The 24,773-nt window shown below is 51.5% G+C and overlaps 1 protein-coding gene across 7 annotated transcripts; it reads left to right on the forward strand.

Annotated features, from left to right (window-relative positions):
- The first annotated feature begins 59 nt into the window (after positions 1-59).
- On the forward strand, positions 60-24,721 carry DENND2C (DENN domain containing 2C). 7 transcript variants are annotated; one of them, XM_088180240.1, is made up of 19 exons: positions 60-118; positions 6,214-7,122; positions 8,684-8,832; positions 9,366-9,472; positions 9,826-9,993; positions 12,637-12,733; positions 13,397-13,441; positions 15,067-15,248; positions 17,212-17,321; positions 17,795-17,864; positions 18,201-18,278; positions 19,458-19,598; positions 20,234-20,382; positions 20,755-20,932; positions 21,262-21,303; positions 22,201-22,306; positions 23,071-23,310; positions 23,757-23,843; positions 24,382-24,721. In XM_088180240.1, exons 2-19 carry the CDS (start codon positions 6,344-6,346, stop codon positions 24,411-24,413), a joined length of 2,760 nt encoding a protein of 919 aa, XP_088036366.1. In that variant the 5' UTR covers positions 60-118; positions 6,214-6,343; the 3' UTR covers positions 24,414-24,721. The 7 variants fall into 7 exon arrangements, 4 of the variants coding, with proteins under 4 accessions (XP_088036366.1, XP_088036365.1, XP_088036362.1 ...); XM_088180237.1 differs by lacking the exon at positions 60-118 and adding an exon at positions 436-2,148; XM_088180239.1 differs by lacking the exon at positions 24,382-24,721 and having other exon boundaries at positions 23,757-24,375.
- Positions 24,722-24,773: the final 52 nt, after the last annotated feature.

The following is a 24,773-nucleotide window of genomic DNA, read 5'->3' on the forward strand; positions in this document are numbered from 1 at the left end:
GGGCGGGGAGAAGGCGGGATCAGTGCTTGAGTGATGGCTCCAGCAGCCAATGGGAGGTGGTTCCGTGCGCGCCGGGAGCGTCCTGCGGGAGCGGGGCAGGGAGCGGGCCGAGGCCGCGGTGAGACGGGGCGGGGGGCGGCGGGACCGGGCGGGGGCTACGCTGGGAGGGCGAGCGGGTGGCCTGGGGCGTTTGGGGCTTCCCGCCGTGGCGGCCGGGCTCAGGGCTGCGGGCCCCGAGGGGTCCCCGTGTCCCGGCTGCGGGCAGGCGGGCAGCGGCCGGTGCAGCATCTTCCCCGTGTCTGACGGGCCGGGGGAAGCAGGTGCCTGCTCCAGCTGCCCGGAGGAGAGCCAGCTCGCAAGGGGAGCCGGGGTTGGGGTGGGTTCGTCTCCCCCACTGGTCTAGATGTCTGGGGGAGGGTGCCGGGCGCCGGTGATGGGCACAGCCGGGCACACGGGAGGGCCCCCTCACCGGCCGGGAACGCTTCTCCCGGTGAGGGCGATGGAGCCTGGGCTGCCCTCGGGGATATCCAAAGCCATCCTGCTGTTGGTGTCCCTGTCTGAGCAGAGCAGGTCACACCTGCAGAGGGTCTCTCTCACCCCCACCACTCTGTGATCACTCTGTGATTCTGTACAGAGTGTTACTGCTGCTCTGCGGTGGTTTAGGTCTCACTGGATATTTGTGCATTGTTGCTCTGAGGTGTGTGGGGCTGAGGGGTTACAGAGCCCCTTGGGCCCCCCTTGCCTTCCCCAGTTCGCTGCATACAGACACCCCTCTGTTCCAGTGACTGCACATGGCCTGGCTGTGACAGAGCAATTCCTCCTGGCAGCTGGGACTGGCATCAGCCAGTGATGGAAGGAAAGCAGAAGAGAAGTTGCAGGAAAACCAGCCCGTAGAAATGTCTATTTGGGCACTGGTGGCTGGAGGATCTGACCTTGAGTCCTAGTGCAGTCCGTTGCTGCTTGGCTAATTTTTTATCTCAGTCTTCCAGTTGTAATAATAATATGGATATGACTCAGTGGGCAGCTCTGGAACACATTATCTGAATGGTGTCTGAGAGGTTTTCTGGTGCTGCCTTAGTCTGCACCCTTTGAACCTCCTGGGGCAGCTGCCTCAGCGCTGCTGAGACATTCCCGAAGGAATGAGTGGCTGGTGGTGGCCCATGTAAAGCCACACAGGCTCTGTGACTTTCCTTTGGAAACTCACCTGTGATGGTGAGATTCTGCTCCAGGAACTGCTCCAGGATAAGTCGTGTTTGATTTTTAACTCCATGCCCAGCTTGTGTCTCACTCCTGTGTGCAGCTGCAGCATTCCTGGGGCTGGCAGCCAGCCCGGGCTGTAGGGGCTGAGTCAACTGCTGTTGTCAGTATTGCTACCCTGGGCATTCAGATACTGTGAGTCAGGTCAAAAACCCACGACTTTAAAAATAGTACATTGTGGGTTCTGTCCATGTGCCCTCTGGGGTAGCAGCGTTCAGAGTTTACATGTTGGAAGTGTTCTGGTTTGGGGTTTTTTATATCTTGAGGAAAAAGTTGCTTTCAATAAGTTGAATTTCATCACTTTAGAAAAACACAGTCGGTAGAAAAGTCTTAGGACCCATGGCAGAGGCCAGATTTAACCTCCTTTTGCGGTGTAGTTGGGATTGGCAGCACATTTTCTGTGTCCAGGGGCTGTGGCCATGGATCTAATGAGGCAGAACTGCTCCTCAGCAGGAGATGCAGCAGCACGGAAAGAGTTAATACCTCGTGGTTAGAGTAGCTTTGTATCGAGATGGAAATGACTAAGCACACTGCATTCCTGAAGAGTTACTTATTTTGATATAAAATCTGCTTCTTTGGTACTGCCCATGTCTTTGAGGCATCAGCATGGCAGAGTTGTTCAGAGGAGCTTCGAGATTGTTCTGGAGAGGAGCAGAATGGGAGAAGCTGAGAGCTCTGGAAAGGATCTTTCCCCTCCAGGAATGAGCTGCCAGCTTCCCTGAGCTGCACAAGACCAGAACCTGCTTTTTATTTGGCTACTAACACAGGAGGCTTGGCGACAAGGACTCTGGGGTGGTTTAGGGCTGCACAGCTTTCACGAAAGGACTGAGATTGCCTCAGAGCCGCACGAGCTGGTCCAGGCAGTGTTTGTGTTCCCAGCAGCAGGAGAAGGTAAGGTGCTGTGTCAGTGCCTCTGTTCTCTCTGTGCCTCTGCTGTGGGGTGCTCTGGGTGCTGGGGGGCTGGTGGGGGGGCCTGACCTCAGCACTAGACAGGAATTTATTCTGGACCAGCACTGGCAGCTTTCTCGCCTTGGGAATGTGGTTTCAGGAAATGGGATTGTCTCAAAACTTTGCATGGAAAATGTGCAGTGTGCTCTCTGGCTTTCAGGGCTGGAAAAATAGTCAGGGCTACCTGTCATGTGCTGTGAACGTGCCTTATTCTTCTGCTTTGGGAGCTTCCCAACAGTGTGGATCAGAGAGGCAGGCTTTTGGCAGAAATGGGTAATGTTTTGTCTAGAAATTATGTAATTTTCCCCCAAACTGCTGCTTCCGGTGAAATAATTCAGTATTCTTAACTACACCGAGCTCCTCTAAGTCCTGATGCAACAAGGATAATAAATTTGGCTTCTCTGGAAATACTGGGAAGCACACTGGGGCCACTGAAGGAGTTTGGAAGGGGAGGTCGGGATGGAAGAAGTCACAAGTCTCGTTATTCTGTGACAGGAATGATTTGTGTAGTGCTTGATACAAGTGCTGGCTGCCTGACCCAGGTGGTCTCTGCCAGCTCTGTGTCCCTGAACTGTGTTTTAGCCTGTCCTGGACTGCATTTAAGGGTTACTTAACTTGCATCACACCACCCCAGTGTGCTCTTTCTTCACCAGAGATCAGTCTCTAGCCTTGCCTGGGCTCACGTGATGAGCTGAGATTAAATGCCTGGTTCTCGATAGCAAGCCTGGGCAGGTGAAAAGCTGCATTCCTGTCCTCCTTGGATGGATATTTTGGAAGAGACAGTCCAGGGAGCAGCACTGAGCAGGGAGAACTTTAGGCTTGTGCTGTCTGTGGATCCCATTCCTGCATGTCCAAGGCCAGGCTGGATGGGGCTTGGAGCAACATGGGACAGTGGAAGGTGTCCCAGCCTGTGGAAGGACAGGAGCTTTAAGGTCCCTTCCAGTCCAACCCAACCCATTCTGGGATTCTGGAATTCCATGTGCTGGCCAAGGCTGAGCTTGTCCTCCACGTTTCTCAGCTCCTGGTTGTGCCTTACCATGGGAGCAGGGACCTGGGCAGGAGCATTAGGGCTTGACTTTGGCCATGGCTTGAGATGAGGAAGCAGAAATGGATGTGTGTGTCTGGCTGAGGAAGCTGCAGCACAGGCAGATTTTGCTGCAGCCTTCCCAAAGTGATCTATGACAGGAAGGATGTGGGGCAGGCTGGCAGCCAACAGAGCTGCCCAGCTTGGGCACAGCAAGGATGGACCAACCTGGAAAACTGTGCAGGGCTTCTCAGCCTCCTCTGTGCAGTCATTTGTCCTCATGGATGGTGTTGGATGTCAGGAGAAGGTTCTTCCCCCAGACAGGCTCCCCAGGGAATGTGCACTGCCAGAGCTCCAGGACTGTCCTGTGCAGGGCCAGGAGTTGGACTGGATGATCCTTGTGTTTCCCTTCCAAGCATATTCCATGATTCTCTGTGGATGTTTTGCCAGGCTGCTCCCAGGGGAGCTGACAGCTGGAGCATTTGGAGGAGAAAGCAGCCAGTGCTGTTGGGAATCAGAGCAGCTGTGGGCATGGGCTGTGAGTGCTGCATGTGCTGGATTTGTTTAGTGCTGTGAATAAACCCTTGCTCCACACTGCAGGGTCCTCTGGCTCCTCTCCCTGTGCCAGTCCTGCACATCCAGCCATGCTGTGTCTGAAGGCCTGGCAGGCCCTGGAGGGTCCTGGTGTGCAGCTGGGCTGTGTTGGAGCCCTGCTGTCCCCTGGCTGTCCCCAGCAGAGCAGGGTCCTGGAGCGCTGGTGCTGCAGCAGCTCAGGGCACAGCAGAGGGAAAGCTGCTTTCCTGTCTGCTAATCAGGGCTTGCAGACATGCAAGGAGGAAGGATGGCTCTGCCCTGGCTCAGGATGTTTTGGCAGCAATGCCTATTTATAGGAGAGGGCAGGGGCCCCTCGCTGGTGTGGGAAGAGGGTCTGCAGTGGCTCCGGAAGCTCTGAGCACAGGATGGAATGCTGATGAGGGACAGAAGGCTGATGATGGAGCAAATATCCCCAGTTCAGGGCTTACCCAGATTGTCCAAGTTTATCCCATTCACTGCTGAGTGGGAGAGTTACCAGCAGCTGTCTGGGACAATGGGCTGAGCAATTCCAGCCTGCAGGGACCCAGGCTGTGGAGACAGGGAGCTCTTCCCACAGCAGCAGTGCTGCTTTGGCAGAGGGGGAGAGTGCAGCAGAGCCAAGACTTGATGCCATGTGTGCCCAAACCATCCCTGAGCTGCCTGGGAGCCCGGGGATGTCCTTGACCAGTGGGCTTTCTCACCAGTGCTGTCAAATAGATCTGCCAAAGCCAGTGCTTTGCTTTTAATTGCACCGCAGATGCCTCTGCCAAGCACATCAGCAGCTCCAGGGATAGCCCCGAGCCCTGGAATTTGAGGTGTGGCTCCAGCAGTGATCAGGCTGTGGGTCTGCTGTGCTGGGGGCTCTCCACACCCAGCCTGGGGAGTGGGACCCCCTTGCCAGGCAGGTTTAGGCTCCTCTGTCTCCCGGCTTGGTTTGTGCCCATCCCTGGCTCTGCCCACTGCCAGGCAGTGGTGACTCAGTGCTGGCCGGGTGTGGTGGCAGTGACAGTGGAGGACACGTGCCCAGGGTGGCAGTGGGAGCTGCCTGGCTCTGTCAGCTGGAGCCTGAGCACAGCCTTGGTGTGGCTCTGTCCCCTGGTTCCACCTGGAGCAGGTCTGGCTGCTTTCTGCAGGAATCCTCTGCTCTTCTGCACGTGTGGAATTCTGCTGTTTCCCTGCCTTTTGCAGGGAGACTTCTTGGTACCAGGGGAATGTTAGCAGAGCCAGTGTGGCCCCTGGCCTGAGCTGAGCATTTGTCTCCTACTGCAAATTGGTGGTTGTTAAATACAGCTGGAGGGTTGGGATTTCTGAAATGGGATAATTGCCCAAAGAAAGGGAAGAACACGGCTTGTTAGAGCCTATGGGCTTCTGTCTTCTGTCCAAGATGAGTTTTCGCCTGTTCTGGCATATCTGGGGATGACTTGTGAGCTACAGGTAGAGCCAAAGGGCTCCAGGGCTGAGGGGATTCCATACATGAAATGTCTGTACCGAGGCCATGCTGGACCTGCAGGTGCTGGGTCTGTACAGACACCCCAGTTCTCCCTGCTGGTTTCACCTGCATTCCTTGCTGGATTATCTGGAGGATGTGTGCTGTATCCCCTGGATTAGATGTGTGGGAAGTCTCAAAGAGCACAGCTCCTGCTTGGGTAGGAGAAGCCAGAGTGTTTCTTTGGCATTCCTTCTCTGCTGATCTAAACGTGGGGTGATTTTTCACTTCAAGATGAGGACTCACTGTTTCTTCTGCCTTTTGAAACTCCCCTGGCTGCAAGCCACAGGCTGGGCACTACTGCTCTCCAGTCTCTTGGATGGCAAATTTAGGTCAGGTATTGACAAACAGAACACCAGGCAGGTTTTCACTTGTGTTGTGGAGCAAGAGAGCACTTCTGGGAGGAGGATGCACTGCCAGAGCCGGGCTCTTCCCCAGCCACCACAGCTCTTCTCATCCTGTGTGAAGCAGCAGCTCCTCTCTGGAGGAGCAGATGTGGTTCCTTTTGCTGCCCTGGTGCCTCGTGTCCTGCTGTTCTCTGCTGGGTGGGGAGCTCAGGTGCCACAGGGATTTGTCTCTACTGCCTGAGCATCAGGAGGAGCTGCACTCCTGCAGAAGGGCTGGCTGAGTTCCTGTGTCATTAAATAATTTCCTTGAGTTTGGATGCTTGGGATCCCTCAGGGTGTTCTGTGCCTTCTGTGTTTGTTTTTTAAGCTGGTGAAGCCTCGGCTCCCTTTCGCTCGCCCTCCCAGATGTGTGCACAAACAGCCCCGGTGGGGAGCGAGCTCTGGAAGCCTGTCCTGAGCACGTGGTGGATGTGATTTGGGGAGGAATGTTCTGCAGCACTTGCCAGGGAGCAGCTGCAGTTTGGGGTGGGGAGCATGGCTGGGGTGCAGCTGATGGTTTGGGGTTTTTTTGTCCGCAGGTCGGAGCAGCCAGCCCGGACTCCACTCTGTGACACTTTGGAGTGTGGTGTCAGCTTGGATGTGTGCAGGACAAGGGAGGACGTGTCCAGGGCTGGCCATGGGCTGTGTGTGAGCACTCTGGCCCCTGCCATGCACCCCACGGGGGCTGGGGACAGCAGCTTCTCCCGCGCCACCGGGCTGACCCTGTCCCGCAGCCACTGCCGCAACATCAGGCAGAAAATCTCCCAGTGGGAGGGCAGGACACGGGGCTGCAGCAAGGACAGGCAGCAGCCCAGGGACTTCGGAGTAAAGTACGATCCCAGCTGCAATGCACTACCCAGAGTGAAGGCAGAATGCACAGAGAATGGCAGAAAGGCTGGGCCCAAGGATCCAAAGAGCCTGGGGTTGGATTTCAGGGAAGATGCACGGAGCTGCTGGCAGAGTGGGGACTGTGGTGGCCCAGCTTCCCGAGCCAAGCAGAAAGGAGAGGGGCAAACCCTGGCCCCGGGGGTGGCACTGCCCCCAGGGAACTTCTATACCTCACAAGCTCTGTGGAGCAGAGCAGATCCCCTCCTGCCTGGTAGAACCTGTCCTGCTCCCTTGGACCCGCAGAGGAAACGAGGCAGATCTGGCTCCACGGAAAGAGAACTGCAAGTCAAAGGAGTGAACACTCTCTGCAGGGCAGAGAGGAGCTTGAGAAACATTTACTCTGAGGTTGAGGGGCAAGAGGAGGAGCCAGCTCCTGATCCACCACCCAAACCTCGCAGGACTTTCCGTTACCTGGCAGAGAAGGGTGCTGGTGGTCGCAGAGATGCCAGTGCCACCAGGGAAGCTCCCCTGCAAAAGCAGTGTGGAAAGGACTTGGTGTCATCTTCCAACAGCCCTGAGAAGAAAATAGTCAGCAGGAGGATCAGAGGGAGAGCCCAGAGGTACATAATTCATCTCTCGTGTCTGAAACGTTTCCTTAAATCACTTTCTAGATGGGTTTAAGCAGCTTGCTTGGCATGATGTCCCTGTGGAGGTGCTGCTAGTGATGATGCTTCTTTTCATGGGGAAAGGATTTTCCTGGGTGAAAGTATCCTGCTTTTGCTGCTGACAATCTTGCAAAGAAGCTTCCAGGTCCCAAGCAGAAGTCAGCCCACACCTTAGAAGAGAGTGGAGTGACAAAATGCTGGGCCCTGGGAGAGAGCTGCCTGCTCCCTGCCTGCTCCCTGCCTGCTCCCTGCCTGCTCTCTGCCTGCTCCCTGCCTGCTCCCCGCCTGCTCTTGCCCTCAGCTGCAATTTGGGGATGGCAGAGTAGCTTTCTCTTGGGACACTGTGGCTGCTGAGTGTTTGGCTTTTCTGGGAGCGAAATATTCTCTTGTTGCTTAAGGCTGGAGGCTGTGAGTACTGCTCTTGCAGTCGGTTTGGCTGGTTTGCCCTCTTTCCCATACCCTTCTGAGGTGGCTTGATGCAAATCCTGCTCACAGGTGAGCTGCCTGTGCTGGAGGTGTGCACAGTACCAGCAGAGATGTGGCTTGAGGTTCTGAAACCTTTCACTCTGGCAAAGTGTGCAGCAGCAGCCCAGATTTTATGATGATGGTGGGCTAAATCCCTGCCAGCTCCTCTGTGACCTCAGTGCTCTAATTTCAAAATAGTGGCTAAGGGATGGAAATGCCAGCCCACAAAGGAATGAACACCCTGAGCACGAGCAGGAGAGGCCAGGAGGAAGCAGTGCCCTGGTCTGAGCTGCTGCAAGTCTGCAAAACATGGTTTGGGTTCTTGCCCCTGACAGGACGGGTCTGGCCATGCCTGCTTGGAGTGTGCTTGGCCATGGGGCCTCCAGCTCCCTTCCTTACTTAACAAAACTCCCAGAGTAAGTGAGCAGGACTCACTTGGTGTGCTGGCTTTGGCTGGGATTATTTTCTTCTTGGCATCTTGTGTGATGCTGTGTTTTGGGGTTGTGATGAAAATATTGGTAACACAGCAGTGTGTGAGGTGTGCTCACATAGAGCTGGGAGGGGACACAGCGGGGACAGCTGACCCCAGCTGACCCCAGGGATGTTCCAGACCCTGTGGTGTTCTGCTCAGCAGTAAAAATTGGGGAAGAAGCAGGAAGGGAGGAACAATTGGAGTTTGTGTTCCCAAGTCACCATTACACATGACAGAGGCCCTGGACATGGCTGAACACCTGCCTGCCGAGGGAGATGGGAAATGAATCCCTTGTTTTGCTTTCTTTGCTTGTGCAGCTTTTGCTTTACCTTCCAAACTGTCTTCATCTCAACCCATGCACGTGTTTTGTTTCTTTTACCCTGATTCCTTCCCCCATCCCATGGGTGGGAGCGAGGGGCTGAGCTGCTGCCTGGGGTTAGACCTCAACCCTGGGAAATGCGAGTCTGGAGTGGAGCATCCATGTGCTGGATGGTCCCAAGGAGGGCCACGCTGTGTGTGGACTGCAGACAGCAACTCAAGCAGGTGCCTTTAGAAGAAGTTACACCGGTTTTCCTCTAGGAAATCTTTTGAGTTTGAGGACATCCAGGGCTTCCGCAAGCGGCCGGCGGCCAGCAGCTCCCACAGACCTCGGGAGGAGACAAATGGCACTGCAGGATCCAGGCTGGCCCACACTCAGTCTGAAGACAACATCTACGAGGACATTATCTGTATGTGCCTCTGCTTCTGGGGCTGCTGTTGAGGGTGGCAGTCGTGCTGGGGAGGGAGGAGTCAGGGTCAGGATGCATTGAGGCTCTTTCCAGCTCTGGGATTTTTAAGGTCTTCCCCATCTGGGGTTCTCTGTTGGTGTTGGTGACATGTGCACATGAACAGCCTGGTTTCAGATGTCATGGGAGGTCACTGGAGTTGGCCTGTGCTACACTGATTTCTTTATTAGCTCTTGGAATGCTTTGCTTGAGCGTTGCACAGAGATCAGTGTGAGCACTGCCAAAATGAGCTGCTTTGCTATAGAGCTGCTTGCTGTACAGGGGAAAAAGTGTTTTGCTCTGCTGAGTCCATGGACAGTTTGCCAAGTTGATGGCAGTGGGTTAGAAGGATGTGGTGGGAACCTCATCCAACTTTAAAGAGGTCTCTCAGACCCAGTTAAAGGCAGACAGCTGCACGCTCTCCCCACTGATATCCCTGGCAAAAATCACAGGGCTTTATCTCGTTTCATAATTCCCCTATCCAATGCTTTTTCCAGGTCCTACAAAAGAAAATCCATATGAAGATATCAGGCCCTTGCCCCTATGGAAGGTCCCATCTGTCTGGAAGCTGCCCCCTCCCCGGAGCATCAGCAGGGCTCCCAAGGTAGGGTGGGGGGATTAAAGGGTCAGAATCATTCTCACAAAGGCCCTTGTTTGTGCTCACCCCCAGCCTCACATTCCACACTGCAAGTCACTGGTTTTCCTTATTGTTTTATTGCTTGTTATTAATGTAAATAATGTATATAATGTAAATCATGGATATCCGTGGGAGCTGATTAAGCTGCTAAGGAACAAAAGAGTAGGAACAAGAGAGATTTGGTGAGGTGCTTGAGGGGGGAGGTGGGATGGAGTGTTTAGTAGAGCAAATTTTCCAGCTGTAATCTGACTCCTCTGCCTTCAACCTTGGACCAAACCTTGATCTCATGCTTGACTCTCTCTTCTCCTTCTGTTTTCCAGCCTCCCCCAAAACCTCTCTTCCTCAGCCGCAAGAGCCTGGAGCTGAAGCCCTCCCAGACAAGTTTCCAAGGGAAGATGGGCAAGGAGACCTCCCTGCCTGTCACTCTGTCTGAGTGGAAGCTCTTCCGAGCAGTGGAGGCTGCCAGCAGGAGGAAGAACCTGCCCTGGGTGAGATTCAAGTGTGAAACTTCACTTCTTGCCTGGCTTTTCAAGCTCTTGCTGTTTTGCAAGTGCTTTGTAAGTGGCCACAGAGCTGTGGGCCAGGCAGGTGATTGCTGCTTGGCACTGCTGCTCCAGCCATTCCCTCTCCCAGTGGTGTTTGGGGACCTGAGTGCCAGTTCTAGCTGGGACAGTGGTGTTTTTGTTGGCCAAGAGTCGGCAGACAAAGTGCTCAGTGTTGTCCTGGAGGTCATGGCTGTGTGGGAACACAAGCCCTTCCTCGTGCTTTGTCACCTAAGCCCTGTTCCCAGTGTTTCCATGGAAGGGGGTGGTGCTGCGTTTGTGCTCTTGGAGATTTTTCTTGCTCCTGTGATCCAGGAGCAGCTCTGGAACGCTGTGGGGATGTGTCCCCTGCTCCCAGTGACTTCCCAGACTGATCCTGGTGTTCCACTGAGCTGTGGGATGGTTGTGGGGCCCTTGGCTACTTGGAATGTTGGCTGCAGTTCTGGACTGGCATCAGGAGCAGCTGGTTCATAGTTTAAAGGTGCAGGGGAGCTCTCAGGGATAAGAACATTTCACAAAGCCTTCATACAGCTGTCCCTCCTGGCCTGTCCCTCCTGCCTGGCTGCAGAGACAATCATGCTGCTGAGGCCAGAGGGGTTTTTAATCCACCCTCACACAGAGGACTGTTCTGACCCTCCTTTGGTGCCTTGGGAAAGTTTCTAGATCCTTGTGTTGGTTACCAGCTCACATCCCTCAGTGATAAAAGACACCACAGCTGCAGCTGCCCACTTTGTGCATGGGACTCAAATTCCAGTTGTGGTAGTGGCAAGGACTTATTTTTGCAGTGGTAAAATCATTTCACTTCAGCAGATCTTTATTTCATCTGAAAATCACGTGTATTTGCTCAGATTGCACAAGACTGTGAGGTAGAGTTGGACAACTGCAAAGGACTTTTCAAACCTTTAAAGTGCTTTGGAGTATCAAGTAACTTCTGTCTGTGTTTTTAAACAAACCTTAGGTCTGGAAAATCAGGAAGGACATGGCAAGATTATAAAAATGCTGTGATGGAGAGTATCTCTCATTTGGAGAGGGAAAAGAAAATGTTCTCCAGAAGCAAACCTATTCCAAAAATCTGGTAACAATTTACATGCAGGAAGAGCACTTTACTCTCTTTGCTCATGAGGAACTGAGCCAAGATTGCTCGAGAGGTTGAGGAAAGGACTGGGGTCTAAACAGACAAAACCTTTTGCCTAGGAAACACATGGCTGCCTTAAACACACCCAGGGTGGTGACTCAGCTGCACACAAATCAGGACAGAAATTAGGATCTTCTAGGTAAGGCTGGGTAAAAAGGGAAAGAAGGCAGATTTGGCAGGAGGAGCACTGCTCTCTGCAGTGGGCTGTTTGTTCCCTGCAGCCTCCTCGTGCTGGGAGGGCTTGGCTGAGGCAGAAAATGGGGAGAAATTAGTTAGAAAAGGAGAGCCTAAGCCTGGTTTACTGATCTGGGGATTAAATGCTTGAGCTGAACAAACAGGTTCTCTTTAATATATTTCTTTTTATGCTGTATTTGTGATGACAAATGGCTGGGCCCCACCCTCCTGTGTTCAGTTTAATGAATTCTTGAGGCAGGAATGAACTTGACCTGCTCCCTGCATTTAGGGTAAATCCCTCTTCACATGAAGCAAAGGCTGCCTTTGATGTGGGGAGCCAGGAGCCCCTGGGGCGCTGGCAGATGAGGGGAAAGCACAGAGCAGGCTGTGACAGGGACACAGAAAGTGTCAGGACTTTGCCTTTAAGGCTGTTGTGACCAGTGGAAGGAAGATTACCAGCACCAACGTAGAGTGTCAAAATGCTGACCCTTCTTTCATGGCTTAGTCTGCACTGGGCTGTGCTTTTTCACAACTTTTTCTCCAGTGGACCAGGTGTGTGGTCCTGCAGCACAGACCCAGTGTTCTGTCCCACTGTCTTTGTCTTCATTTGTGCAAAATCACAGAGTGGTTTGAGTGGAAAGGCCCTTAAATTCCACCTCATTCCACCCCCTGCCATGGGCAGGGACAGCCTCCACTGGAGCAGGTTACTCAGAGTGCATCATCCTTCCATTCCAGCAAACACCTGGGACAGGGCCTGTGCTTGGAGCAGCCTCACTTGAGCTTTTGGAGACTTGAGCTGACATCCAACTACAGCAGCAAACCCAAAAACCAGCCCAAAAACCAAGCCCCAAGCTACAGTGAGAGAGCTCTGCTTTTTCTGGGCTTGGAAGGTGCTGGGGAGCATGTTCTGAGTCCTCTGTGCTGCAGGGTTTGTAAGATGTTCTTGCAAGTGCCTTTGCATAGAAAATGGAGATCTGATGCCAAACAGTTTGTCACTTCTATTTGGGAAGGCAAGTGTGACAATTTCCAGAATGCTTGTAGAGTCTGGTGTCAGCTTTGAGCTGTGCTGACAGGGATCCCTCTCTTGCAGCAGAAATCTGTGCTCATTCTTTATCCAGTGAGCTGGGCTAGAGGGACTCCAGCCTCTGAGCCAGGGTGCCTGCAGGATTTGGGCAGCTTTCCCCAAGTCCTGGGTGGTGGCTGTTGAGCTGCCCTCCTGTTGGCACCTGGACCCTTCTCTGGACCCCCACATTAACCTCTGCTTCTGCTTTGGGTTTCAGCTGGTACTAAAAATACAGGAGATCTTTGATTCCAAGCGTGGAAAGAAGAAGGTGAAGCTGCTCAGTCCTGCTGCGAGAGAAGCAACTCCAGTGAAAGGTATTGGGGTCTCCAACACCACTGTCTGTGCTCTGAACACCTTGAGTGGCACAATTCCTCTGCCCCCTGGCCTGGCACCACCACCTCATGCTGACACAACAGTGCAAACCCCAGACTTGTGGCTGCAATTGAGCTTTCAGCTCAAGGAATACTTGTCTAACCCAAATTTAACACTGTCACAAGGGGAGCATTCTGAGCCTGGAGAGCTGGGCTGCTGGTTAAAAGTGCTTCTTCAAAAAAAAGCAGATTAAAGCAAAAACTCCTCAGAAAACCACTTGGCATGAGAACCATCTCTGCCTACTGCACTCATCATCTGTGTGCCTTGTTCTGATTGTGTAGCCATAGTGGGGTCTTTATTTACAGTTATTCTGTTAAGTTTTAGAGCAGCCTCAACCAGCCAGCTGGTTTGTGTTCTTTGCCAGCTGACCTGCAGGTCATTCCCTGCCAGGTCATATCACTGGCTTGATATCAGCTCTGCTGTTTGAAATTTGCTGGTGTAACACATTTCCCAGCTGCCCTTGGCTGATGCTTTGGGCAGGATTGGTGGGCAGCCCTGAGGGATGTTGATGTGATGAGTCTCAGGTTCTCTCTCTTTCCCAACTTTGGGTGTTGCCCATCTTCTTTCTGCGTGGCTAATAAGTGAAAACTATTTGTGTGTTTCAGGTGAAACCAGCGGGAATGAAAGCGATACGGAAAATCAGCCCAAAAGTGAGTGAATCACAGGGGCTGGTCCTGTCCCACAGCACTGCACCCTTTGCTGGGGCCTGGTGGGATGAGCTGACGTGTGGGGATCTGCTGAGTCAGGGACAGGAGCCTCTCAGAGGCCACATGGCCAAGTCTGGGAGCTGCTGCTGTGACAAACCAGCCTCTATTTCTGCCACCTCCCCTGGGCCCTTGAGGTTTAATGGCATTAATCTGCCAGTCACCAGAAGCAGAGTCTTTTTTGGGTTGGTAACTTGTGGGAGGTTGTTGCTGATCACCTTTGCTGCTGCTGCTTGAGATTATTTCACTCCTGATTCCTTCCCTTGGTTCTGTTTTATGTAATGCTGTGAAAGGTCCTTTCCTCTGGGGAGAATTCACCTGGGTATTTGTCTGGTTCCAGTGTCCTGAGCTGGATCATAGACCCAAACTCCAGACCTGAAACACCTACTTGGTTTTAGCTGATTTTAGCTTCCATGTGAAGACATGAAACAGAAGGATGTGGCACAGGGTGCCCAGAGCAGCTGTGGCTGCCCCTGGATCCCTGGAAGTGTCCAAGACCAGGCTGGACAGGGCTGGGAGCAGCCTGGGACAGTGGAAAGTGTCCCTGTCCTTGGCAGGAGGTGACAGTGAATGAGCTTTAAGGTCCCTTCAACCCAAATCATTCAGGGGTTCTATGAATTATTTTAGGTGTTTTGTTTACTTGGAGGAAAACGTTCAAAAGGCTTTAACTTGGAATGGAAAGTGAAGTTCCATTTATGTGAAGGAGAGTGGTGGAGAGTGAACAATCTCAGCAGAATTAGAGTGATTGAGTCAGTGCCTGATGTTTGAAAGTGTCCAGAATGTGTCACGGTGCCTGGGCACAGGAATTCCTGACGTCAGAGGGCTGTGCCTGTGCTTGTGAGCCTGTGCTGCCTGTCAGGACAGCCCAGCCCGGGGGTGTCCCGGCCAGGGAGCTGCCTCTGCCCCTCCTGAGTGCCCTCAGTGGTGTTTGGAGTGGCTCCCTGAGTCCTGGCAGCTCCTGAGTTGGTGCAGCTGGGCTTCACTCCCTGCTGCCCCATTGTGTCACTCTGTGTGAGAACAGCAGGGCAGCAGGAGGAATTTCAGTATCTGTCAGGAGGGATTTGCAGAGCTGCTGCCAGGTCAGTGCTCCCTGTCTGAATCACAGAATCCTGGAATTGTTGAAGTTGGGAAAGACCTCTAAGGTCATCAAGTCCAATCATCAACCCAGCACCACCACCACGCACACCACTAAACCACATCCTCAAGTGCCACGTCCACACATTTTTTAAACGCCTCGAGGGATGGTGACTCCACCACTGCACCGGGCAGCCTGTTGCAGTGCTTAACAACCATTCCAGTGGAGAAATTGTCCCTAATATCCCATCTAAACCTCCTCCAGTGGAATCTGAGGTTATTTCCTCTCCTCTTGTCACTTGTTCCCTGGGGAAGAGCAGCTCTGTGCCTGAGGAGCTGACACAGACACCCCATGTCCCATGGAGAGCATTTGGATGTTGAGCAAACCCACCCCTCCCTTTTCCCCCTCTGCTGGCAATGCTGAGTGCTCTTCTGTGCCCTGTAGGAGCGTGGCAGTGCCAGCCACAGGCTGGTTTGGGATTTATTCCTGTCCCCAGGTCACCACAGGTGCCCGAGGCACTCGGCCTCCAAGAGGAACCCACACTACCAGACCTTGGAGAGGGATCTCATCGAGCTCCAGGAGCAGCGGCTGTTCGAGCTCTTCGTGGTGGTGTCCCTGCACAAGAAGGCATCTGAGGTCACCTACACACCCCACATCATCCAGCAGTTCCCCAGCAAGGTAGGAGCTGCATGGAAACCTGCCCAGGGAACTGCTCAGCTCTGTGTCCCCTCCTAAACTACACTGGCCAGCGTCTGGGCTGGGAATGTGAAGCACCTTGCTCTGTTACACACCTGATGTGTAGTGTCAGGAGGCTGTTGAATATGTGTCTTGATAATGAGTTTATTGTCTTTTTTGAGCTAGGAAAGCTCCTCCTTAATTCAAATTTCCTGAAGCCATGAGGTATTTGATAGCAACTGAAGGAGAGGAAGGAGTGCAGAGCTCTGTCCCAAAGCTGGCAGGAGCCTCATCCTGGCAGTCTGTCCTTTATAAACCAGCAGTGAAGCACTGATAGTGCACAGGAACTGGAATCTCAGAGCTTTTATGCTTATTTATACTGTTTTGAAAAAGAATAATAATAAAATGACAAAGCTGTTTGCACACACCCCCAAAACCAGGAGGGCTGTGGAAGCTGAAGTGCTGTAGTTAAACCAAGCCCTTTGAAATAAGCTGCTCAGCCCAAATGGGTGACAAAACCAGTGTGTGACTGAATTATAGCTCAGTGTCCTAAGCTGGGAAGCTGAGATGGAGCCTTGGTGTTTCTGGGGTACCAGATTGAGATGAATATTCAGTTGTCACTGTCTGAGCTCATACCTGCTGCCTTCCACTGGAAACAGAACAGAGCCAGGAATGCTGGCTGTGCCATCAGGAGAAAGCCAGATTATTGAGGAATCTGCATGTCATCCACACAGAGATGTCAGATCTACTCAGGGAGGTTGTGTGTGACCCCAGCAGGTCCCACAGTGTCCCAGTTCCTGCTGCCTAAAGGATTTGTGTGCCAATAATTCCAGTGTCTCAAGTGTGTAAATGCCTTGGGTTCACAAGATGAATAAGGAATTACAGCCAGAGAGTGCACAGTGTTAATTTAGTGGGTAAAACTGAACACACCCAAATAATATCTGCTAAAAGTGCAAACTTTAGGGTGATGGGAGGAAGAAAGGAATGCAGCAGATTTGGCTTTTCCCTGGTGCAGCCTCTCAGACTGTCTTTGGGAAGGGCACTGCAGGGTTCCCCTCCTGGTCTGTACTGGCTTTTATAAAGGCACTGACACTACAAATTATTTTCTCAGTATTTATTTATGCTCTGCTCAGATGAAAGTGTTTTGGTGAGTGACTTTTGATGGGACAGTGTGTCAGATTGGGTGTCTCCCTTCTAATATTAGCTTTGCTTCCGAGTAATCTGCTGTCACCCTCTGCTTTGGGCAGTGTGCCCAAGGACATCTGAGCTTTTCTACAACTGTTACTCTGTGAAAATGCTGTTCTGTTTTCCTAACACCTTGTGCTGTCACAGCTTGGGACACTGGAATAGCCTGGGTGTGCTTAGTGCCTAAAATCAACTTTATGCAATAAACTTTTCACTTCTCAGGAGCATTTCCTACTTAAATGTGTTAAATTTCCTTACATTTCTTATCGAGCCTCTTATCTGAACACCTTTCTTTTGCCCTTTCTGGGCAGTTTTGAGCATGGAAAGTGTCCTGGTGTCCTTGAGGGATTTGATTTGAACCCACATGTGGTGGAACATGTGGTTCAGGGACAGTTTTTGCACTTCAGTTATGAGTGATCTGCACATCAAAAGCTGAACACTTGCCTGTTAATATTACTGTTTTCAAATCTCCCAGGGGCAGAACCAAGACAGGCTGCCCCGGACAGCATTTGGGGAGTCATTTCTACATTCATTTTCCAATAAACTTAGCCATGCTTGCAGATCCTTCCTCCGTCCTTACCAAGTTGAGTCATTTTACAAAGGTCCAATCAGCAGGAAAAATGCAAGAGGGAACTGGGAATGTGCTAATAGTCAGAACATGTTCTCCTGTACCTGTGCATTAGTGATGGATCAGCCTTTGGAAGTGTCAGGAAGATGCTTCCTGTATTTTAAATGCTGCACCAACTTCAGTGACTTCAAATTCATTTGTTACCCCCTCCAGCCTGAACATCCCTTCAGACCATCAAAGGATACTGAAGAGAGGCTAAAGGTCATTCCCAAATTCTGCTTTCCAGATCCCAAAGACTGGTTCCCTTCATCAGACCTTAAAAGGTAAAGACTTGGTTTTGAATGCTTGTGACTGAGACAGGCAATGCTGAAAGCTTTGGAGTGTCCCAGAGGAGCTGCAGCCTGAGCAGGGGAAAAGGGGAAAGGATCCAGGAAATCCCCGTGGTGGGAGGGACGATGAGGTGTGGAGCCGGGCTAGAGGGCTGCTGCTGCCTTTCCTGTGAGGAGGAAGAATTTGTCCAAAGCTCCTGGGGCTGGAAGTGCTTCTGCTGCTCCTTGGCTGAATGGGGAAGCAGCTGGGAAGGAGGAGAAGTAGAAAAGCTCAGTGCGAGCAGCTGGGAAAGGGGGAGAGATGGAAAAGCTCATGAGGTGCAAGTTTTTACCCTGAACAGATCCCAAAGTCCTTGTAATCATGTTTTAGTCTTTGTCAGCGTGACCAGAAGGAGTTTGTGTGCTTTGTCAGTCTGTGCCCTGAGCTGTGTGGTGAATTTAACCCTGACTCTGCTTTGGCTCCCCAGTGAAACCTTTTCCTTTGTGCTGACGGGGGAGGACGGCAGCCGCTGGTTCGGGTACTGCAGGAAGCTCCTGGTGAGCATCTCTGGGAGGGCTGGGGGTTCAGGGAGCACTGTCTGGGCACTGCCAGGATGTCACTTGCCCACATGGGTTCCCCATCCTGTGGATTACCCAGCTGTGGTGCTGCCAACCCTTGGGATGCAGAGGGAAGGGTCATGATGGTGCCCAGAAATGGTGAAATGGGCTCTGGGCATGAACCAGCTCCTGGAACTGAGTGTTCCTTGAGAACCTTCATAGTCATGAGTGTAGGGGGGCTGCAGCAGAAGGAATTCTGCAGAGCAGCTGCAGTGTGGGTGCTGGGTTGTTCCTTGCCCCCCTGTTCTCAGCAGAGCTGTTGCTGTTGCCTTTCAGCCAGAAGGGAAAGGGAAGCGCCTGCCCGAGGTTTACTGCATCGTGAGCCGCCTGGGCTGCTTCAACCTCTTCTCCAAGGTGAGCTAGCACAGCGTGTCCTGAGCCCTGCAGGCTCCCCGGGGTAACTGGATGCTTCTGTCAGCTTAGTGATTGCAGCTCATCCCAGGGGAGTGGTGCTTCCTCTCTGTCTGTGCTTTGAGCGGGGAAATAAAACACTGGTGCTGAGTCTTGTCAGCCAGTACACAAATCCTTCAGCAATTACTGCCAGGAAGAGCCTCCTAACACCTGGTGTTACTGAGGGTGCCCCTTCATCCTCTTCCTCTGTGACTTGGAAATGGAAAATCAGTTTGGGATGGGGTTGGATATCCCCTGGTTTTTATAGCACCATGAAAAGGGGAGATAAAGAGGTGAATGCTGCAGATAAAGGGCAGTTATTGCAGAAAAGTACAGGGACAGGCTCTGATGAAAGATGGTTCTGATTGTTGGAGCTCAGAGTTTCTAGAACAGCGTTTCATGGAGGTTTCTTGGCGAGGGGGATGTGTGCTGCTCCTCTTAACTCCTCTGAATAATGAGAATTTGATTGCTTCATACAAAGCATTTCCTTCCAGTAGCAGGAGGCTGGAGAGTTGTGCTCACAGGAAGCTGTTCCTGTTTGATTGTTCAGACATTTGAGATGAATTTCACAGGGGTCCCAAGCGAGGTGGGAGAGGGCTGTGGGTCTGTGCTGGAGCCTTCTCTGTGGGAATGCTCTGATGGATTGTCCCCTCTGGTCAGCAGCAGCTGGGAAGAGGAGGTGATGCCCAGATGTGACCCCTTCTGTCCCCTCCTCTCAGAGCTGCTCACTGGGATGCTCTGCCACGGGCAGCCAGGACAGGGCTCACAGGGACCTGGTTCTTTTACATCCACGGAGAGAAAAGCTGGAAAAGCAGGAGCTTCCAGTGCTCCCAGTGCCAGCACGGACACACACTGGTGTCCAGGGCCCCTCCAGCCCTCTGTCCAGGCATTACCTGGGCCTGGCTTTTCTCCTTTACACAGGAAAATGCTCTGCTCCAGGGAGCCTGTGACTGCCATCACAAGAGCTCCCAAACTGCTGAAGCTCCAGGAGCTGGAATTGCCTCCCCGGGGCCTTTCCCATCCTGTTTCTCTATGGCCAGGGAGAGCTGTTTGTCCATGAGACCCTGCGGGGAGTGTCACACCTGGATGGACAGCTCTGGGTCCTGGCTGTGCCCTGCTCTGATCCCATGTGTTTCCCTGCAGATCCTGGATGAGGTGGAGAAGAGGAGGGAGATGTCCCCAGCCCTGGTGCACCCGTTCATGCGCAGCGTGATGGAGGCTCCGTTCCCTGCCCCAGGACGCACCATCACCGTCAGGAGCTTCCTGCCAGGAGCAGGAGATGAGGTGACAGAGCTCAGGCTGAGCTGCCTGCTCCCTCTCTGGGCTCTCTGGGGCACACAGGCTCTTTGTAAACTGCACAGTGGTGCCTGGAAATGATTACTCTGAAGAAAACGTGCTGAAGTTGGAAGGGAGGCTGTCCCAGAAACCTCTTTGCTGTGGAATCATCTGCTGTGGAAGTGATTCCCTATTTCTTAATGAAGAGCTTCTGGGGCACTCCTCTGTGCTGCCCCATGCCAATTGTCATAGGATTCTATGTAGGATCATGAATTCAGAGAATATCCTGAGCTGGAAGGGACCCCCAAGGATCATCCAGTCCAACCTCTGGCCCTGCACAGGGCACCCTAAAATCCCACCCTGGGCATCCCTGGAGCAGTGTCCAAACTCTCCTGGAGCTCTGGCAGCCTCAGGGCTGTGCCCATTCCCTGGGGAGCCTGGGCAGTGCCCAGCACCCTCTGGGGAAGGAACCTTTCCCAAAATCCAACCTAAACTCCCCTGACACAGCTCCAGCCCTTCCCTGGCTCCTGCTCCTGAGGAGGAGCTGCAGCCTGAGGTGAGCTGTGACCTCAGGCCCCTGTGCTGCAGGCTGAGGGTCCCTGCTTGGCTGCTCCCCCAGCTCTCCCTGTGTCCGTGTCCCTCAGGTGATGGAGCTGTGCCGCCCCTTGGACTCCAGGCTGGAGCACGTTGACTTTGAGTGCCTCTTGCAGTGCCTGAGTGTCTCCCACACCATCCGGGTCTTTGCCTCTCTCCTGCTGGAAAGGAGAGTCATCTTCGTGGCTGACAACTTGAGGTAAGAGATGAGTCTGAGCAGTTCTTTCTGAGGGATGCTGTCACTGGATGTTATTGTTTCTTCTCTGTTTGGACTTGTCCCGTGTCCAAGCTTGTCTGGTTTTGCAATTTGAAAACCTTCTGCACTCTCCACACAGCATGTGCATGCCTAGAATTTGGAGTATGCTGTTTACACAAGAGGAGATAAGGGAGTGTTTCGTTTTTGCCTCTTTAGCCTGGGTGGATGGTGGTTTGAGCTGCCCAGAGCTCAGTTTAGAAGTGGGTGCCTGGGGCCTCTGCTGATGCACAGGCTGTGCACGAGTGACACCTGCCCTGAGCATTTCCAGCCTGTCCTGAAGGAGACACTGACCACCCTGCCTGTGCTTCTCTCCAGCACTCTGTCTAAATGTGGGCACGCTGCAGTGGCAACACTTTACCCCTTCACCTGGCAGCACACCTACATCCCTGTCCTGCCAGCTTCCATGATCGACATCGTGTGCTCTCCCACCCCATTCCTCATTGGCATCCTCTCCTGCTCCCTGCCACAGCTCCAGGACCTGCCCATAGAAGAGGTGAGGATGTGTGAGACACAGACAGTGTCAGTGGGATGAGGTTGACCTCTCTGCAATAATCTCTGGATTCTGTCTGACTTTAAACTCTCAAACTTCTCCGAGCCACTTGGTGAATTTGCCAGACAAATGTCAGGATGTTCCAGTGTTATCAAAAATAAGTAATCTTCACTGTTCTCAGGGACAGGCTGGACTTAGGCAAAACTTGTGTTTTGTGTGTGACAGCCCTTTTTAAAAAGCATCCCACATTTAAAAAACAAGTTAAATCCTGGTGTTTTTCTATAGAGCAACATACCTGGTTATTAGTCAGTGTGTTTTCTATGTCTCCCCAGGTTCTGATTGTTGATCTTTGTGCTGACAAGTTCTTGCAAGAGGTGAGTGAAATAACAGTAGCAGTAACTCATGGGTTTATGCCAGGAAAAGGTGTCGATGAAAGAAAATAAAAAGAAGAAATCAGGAGAAGCTGGTGTTCTATGGAGACTCCAATGGCTGAAGAAATACCTTGTAACCCTTTTGAACTGACAGAGAAGGGAACAAATCCTTGTTGCAAGGTTGAGGTTGCCTGAGGTGAAGAGCTCTGCTTGTCTGAGCTGACTTTAAAAGCTTGGTTTCTTATGTGAAGGGGATCCCTAAGATTCTCTGCTGCTTTTTGTCTGTCTCTCCCTGTTCTGTACAGCACTTTCTCCTCTCTCATCCAGCTGGGAGGTGTTTGTTGGTTTGGGTTGTTTTTCCCAGGAGTGACAGTGTAGGGAACAAATTATCATAGTTCTCTTGGGGTTCTCTGCTGAACTTCCCCCAAAAGTGCTTCTGCACCTCCAGACAAGTAGCTATAAAAATACTGGGGATTTTTTTACTAGTTCAGGATATTTGCTTCTCCTTTTCCCTGTCTCACTGTTCTATTTTGCATTGCAGCCTGCAATACTGGACAAAGGTATTAAAGGATTGGGGCATTTTTTAAACCATATTATTGAGACCTGTTGTATTTTCTCAACAGGCTTTTATTGTTTTTGTGTGTTTTACTGGTGAAATAAGCCTGAGTCTGTGTGATGGCCAGCTGTGTGTGTGACTCTAATAAAATGTACTTGGGGCATGCTGAGCAAATGTGTTTAATTTCTGTGGCTGCAAGATAAATATATTATATCCCTTAAGATATATTCCAGAATAATTCCCCTCTAACTGCTTTAGGCATGTTATGAATATTTCTAATTTACCCCCTGGTTCTGCTGATGGGAATAACACAGAAGTCCTTCCTTGGCCATTTCTGTCTATAGGTATCAGATGAGGACGAGATCCTGCCCCATAAACTCCAGGCTGCACTTGAACAAATCCTGGAAGAACGGAGTGAAATCCTGTCACACGGGCAGAGTGACACACAAGGTACTTTCTGTGGAAAAGTTTCTATGGAAAAGTGTTTTCCCATTAACAGATCTCTACCATGGAATTGATAAAAATGAGCAAATTTAAATAAAAGCTAAGAAGTGACATTTTAGCTGTTTTTCTGTGATCTTGCTGAGAACATCTTGTGAATGTGTGAGAAGTTTGGTGTGCTGACACTTCCTCCTTTCACAATTAGTGTGTGCAGAACTGTAGTTTCCTTTGGGCCAACAGCATCAGATCAGCTTTGAATTTTATTATATTTTTCTAAGTGGCAGAGACAATGGTTTTCTCAGAGAATGAAGCAAATTTCTGTATTTTAGAGGGTAATCTGGCTGATCATTTTCAAAGTTGAACTGCTTTACACATGATTCATCAGATAAGGAAGTGTAAAAAGCTCTGAGTGGCTTGAGAGAACGGCACCAGCAAATTATATAATTCCATAAAAACAAAGTTTGTTTTCCAGAGAGTTTGTCTTCTGTAGTTTGCCTAATTGTTGAAGAGAATTAAACTTAACCTGTTGTGAACTGACAGCTCATTACACACCAGGGAAAATGAAATTCTGGATGTTTTAAATTGTGGAAAAGCTTTAGAACCGAACCTGTCCCAGGTGCAGCAGAAAGTTGCCATTGGGAAATTGAATATTGGAGCTGAGCCTTCTTTGATGTCAATCCCTAATCTGAGACAGCCAGCACAAAAAGTGACTGAGCTCTCTAAAAACGCCACTCCTTGAGGAGAGCAATGACCAAAGTGACACCTCCCCACAGGTGACACGAGCCTGAACTCCCTGGTTTCGGAGGCTTTTGTGCAGTTCTTCGTGGAGATCGTGGGGCATTACTCTCTGCACATGAGCGTGACCGAGAGGGGCGAGCGCGTGTTCCAGCGGGAGCCCTTCCGCAAATCCCACGGCTCCCGCACCGTGCGCCACTTCCTGCACTGCTTCATGGAAACGCAGATGTTCGCGGGCTTCATCCAGGACCGCGAGCTCAGCAAGAACCTGGGCAAAGGTAGCTGTGCCCTCATCTTTCTTGGCTTTGCTTCTTGTTTCGCAGCCTCCCTTTTGGAGTGTGACGCCGCCTGCCTCTGCTGTTGGAATTCTGTCACGTGGAGTAGCCCCTGTGCCCTTCGGTTTATAAAGCAAAGAATTTCTGCATCTCTCTCCTTTCTCCTTGATCCTGCGCTTACACACGCTACACACAGGATTTCCTTTCGTGGCCTTGTTAATCATGATGCTACATGCTAAAATATGGAGTGTAGTACTTTACCTATTAAATCGTTTTTTTCCCACTTCTTCATAAAAAAACTGTCCCCAAACCAATTAAAAAAACCCCTCAAACCTCCTTAAGTCTATTTCCTTAAAAAACCCCATTCAAAAATTTTCTCCCTAAATTTACCCTAAACCAAACCTAATTTGGCGAGTGATTTTTAATTTTTAATTTTTTTTTCTCTTTAGGCCTTTTTGAGGTCCGTGCCATGGAGTATTTGGAGAGAATTCCAGAGACGGAAAGAACTGGAATGAACAAAATCCTTCGCAGTCTTGGTAAAGGAACACCCCTTGGTTTTGTTCATTGTTAATTTTTTTTTAATTAATTGTAACAATTGCATAATTATTTTTTTACAAAGGAGGGAAAGGCTTCTTCTTTGCTTTCTGCACCTGTGTTCCCTTGTTTACATTTACTGCTTCAGGGGACACTGAACACTGTAAGATTTTCTTCTCTTTTTAAAGCTTTTGTATCTTTAGATAAAGTTTGTGGGAGTTTCTGCTCTGAGGACCTGCCGAGAGGACAGAAGTTGTGTCTGCTGGCAGAGGTGGCCATGTGTGGCTTTCCACCTTCAGTTCCTCATTCTCTGAGTCCTGGAGTGTCTCCAGCTCACAGAATCCCACAATGATTTGGGTGGGAAGGGATCAGTTCTGCCATGGCAGGGACACCTGCCACTGTCCCAGGCTGCTCCAAGCCCTGTCCAGCCTGGCCTGGGACACTTCCAGGGATCCAGGGACAGCCACAGCTTCTCTGGCACCCTGTGCCAGGGCCTCCCCACCCTCGCCTGAAGCTCCTAACGCTGTTTTTTCTCTGCAGGCAGTAAAATGAAATTCCTCCAGAAGAAGTGACCGAACGCTGCTGCGGGACAGCGGCGGGAGGGGAAAACGCCGGGCCCCGCCCGGGGCCGGACCGAGCTGTGCCCGGGAGGGCCGGGCCGGGCCGGGGGCTCCGCGTGTGCTGCGGTAACAACCAGCGGGGATCGATAGCAGCTCATGGATCGATAGCCAGTCCCATGGATTGATAACAGCTCATGGATTGATAACAGCTCACGGATCAATAACCAGTTCCATGGATCGATAACCAGTTCCGTGGATCAATAACAGCTCACGGATCAATAACCAGTTCCGTGGATCAATAACAGCTCACGGATCGATAACCAGTTCCGTGGATCAATAACAGCTCACGGATCAATAACCAGTTCCGTGGAT

The sequence above is a fragment of the Sturnus vulgaris genome, chromosome 29, assembly GCF_052056855.1.
Source record: "Sturnus vulgaris isolate bStuVul1 chromosome 29, bStuVul1.hap1, whole genome shotgun sequence".
NCBI classification, from domain to species: Eukaryota; Metazoa; Chordata; class Aves; order Passeriformes; family Sturnidae; genus Sturnus; species Sturnus vulgaris.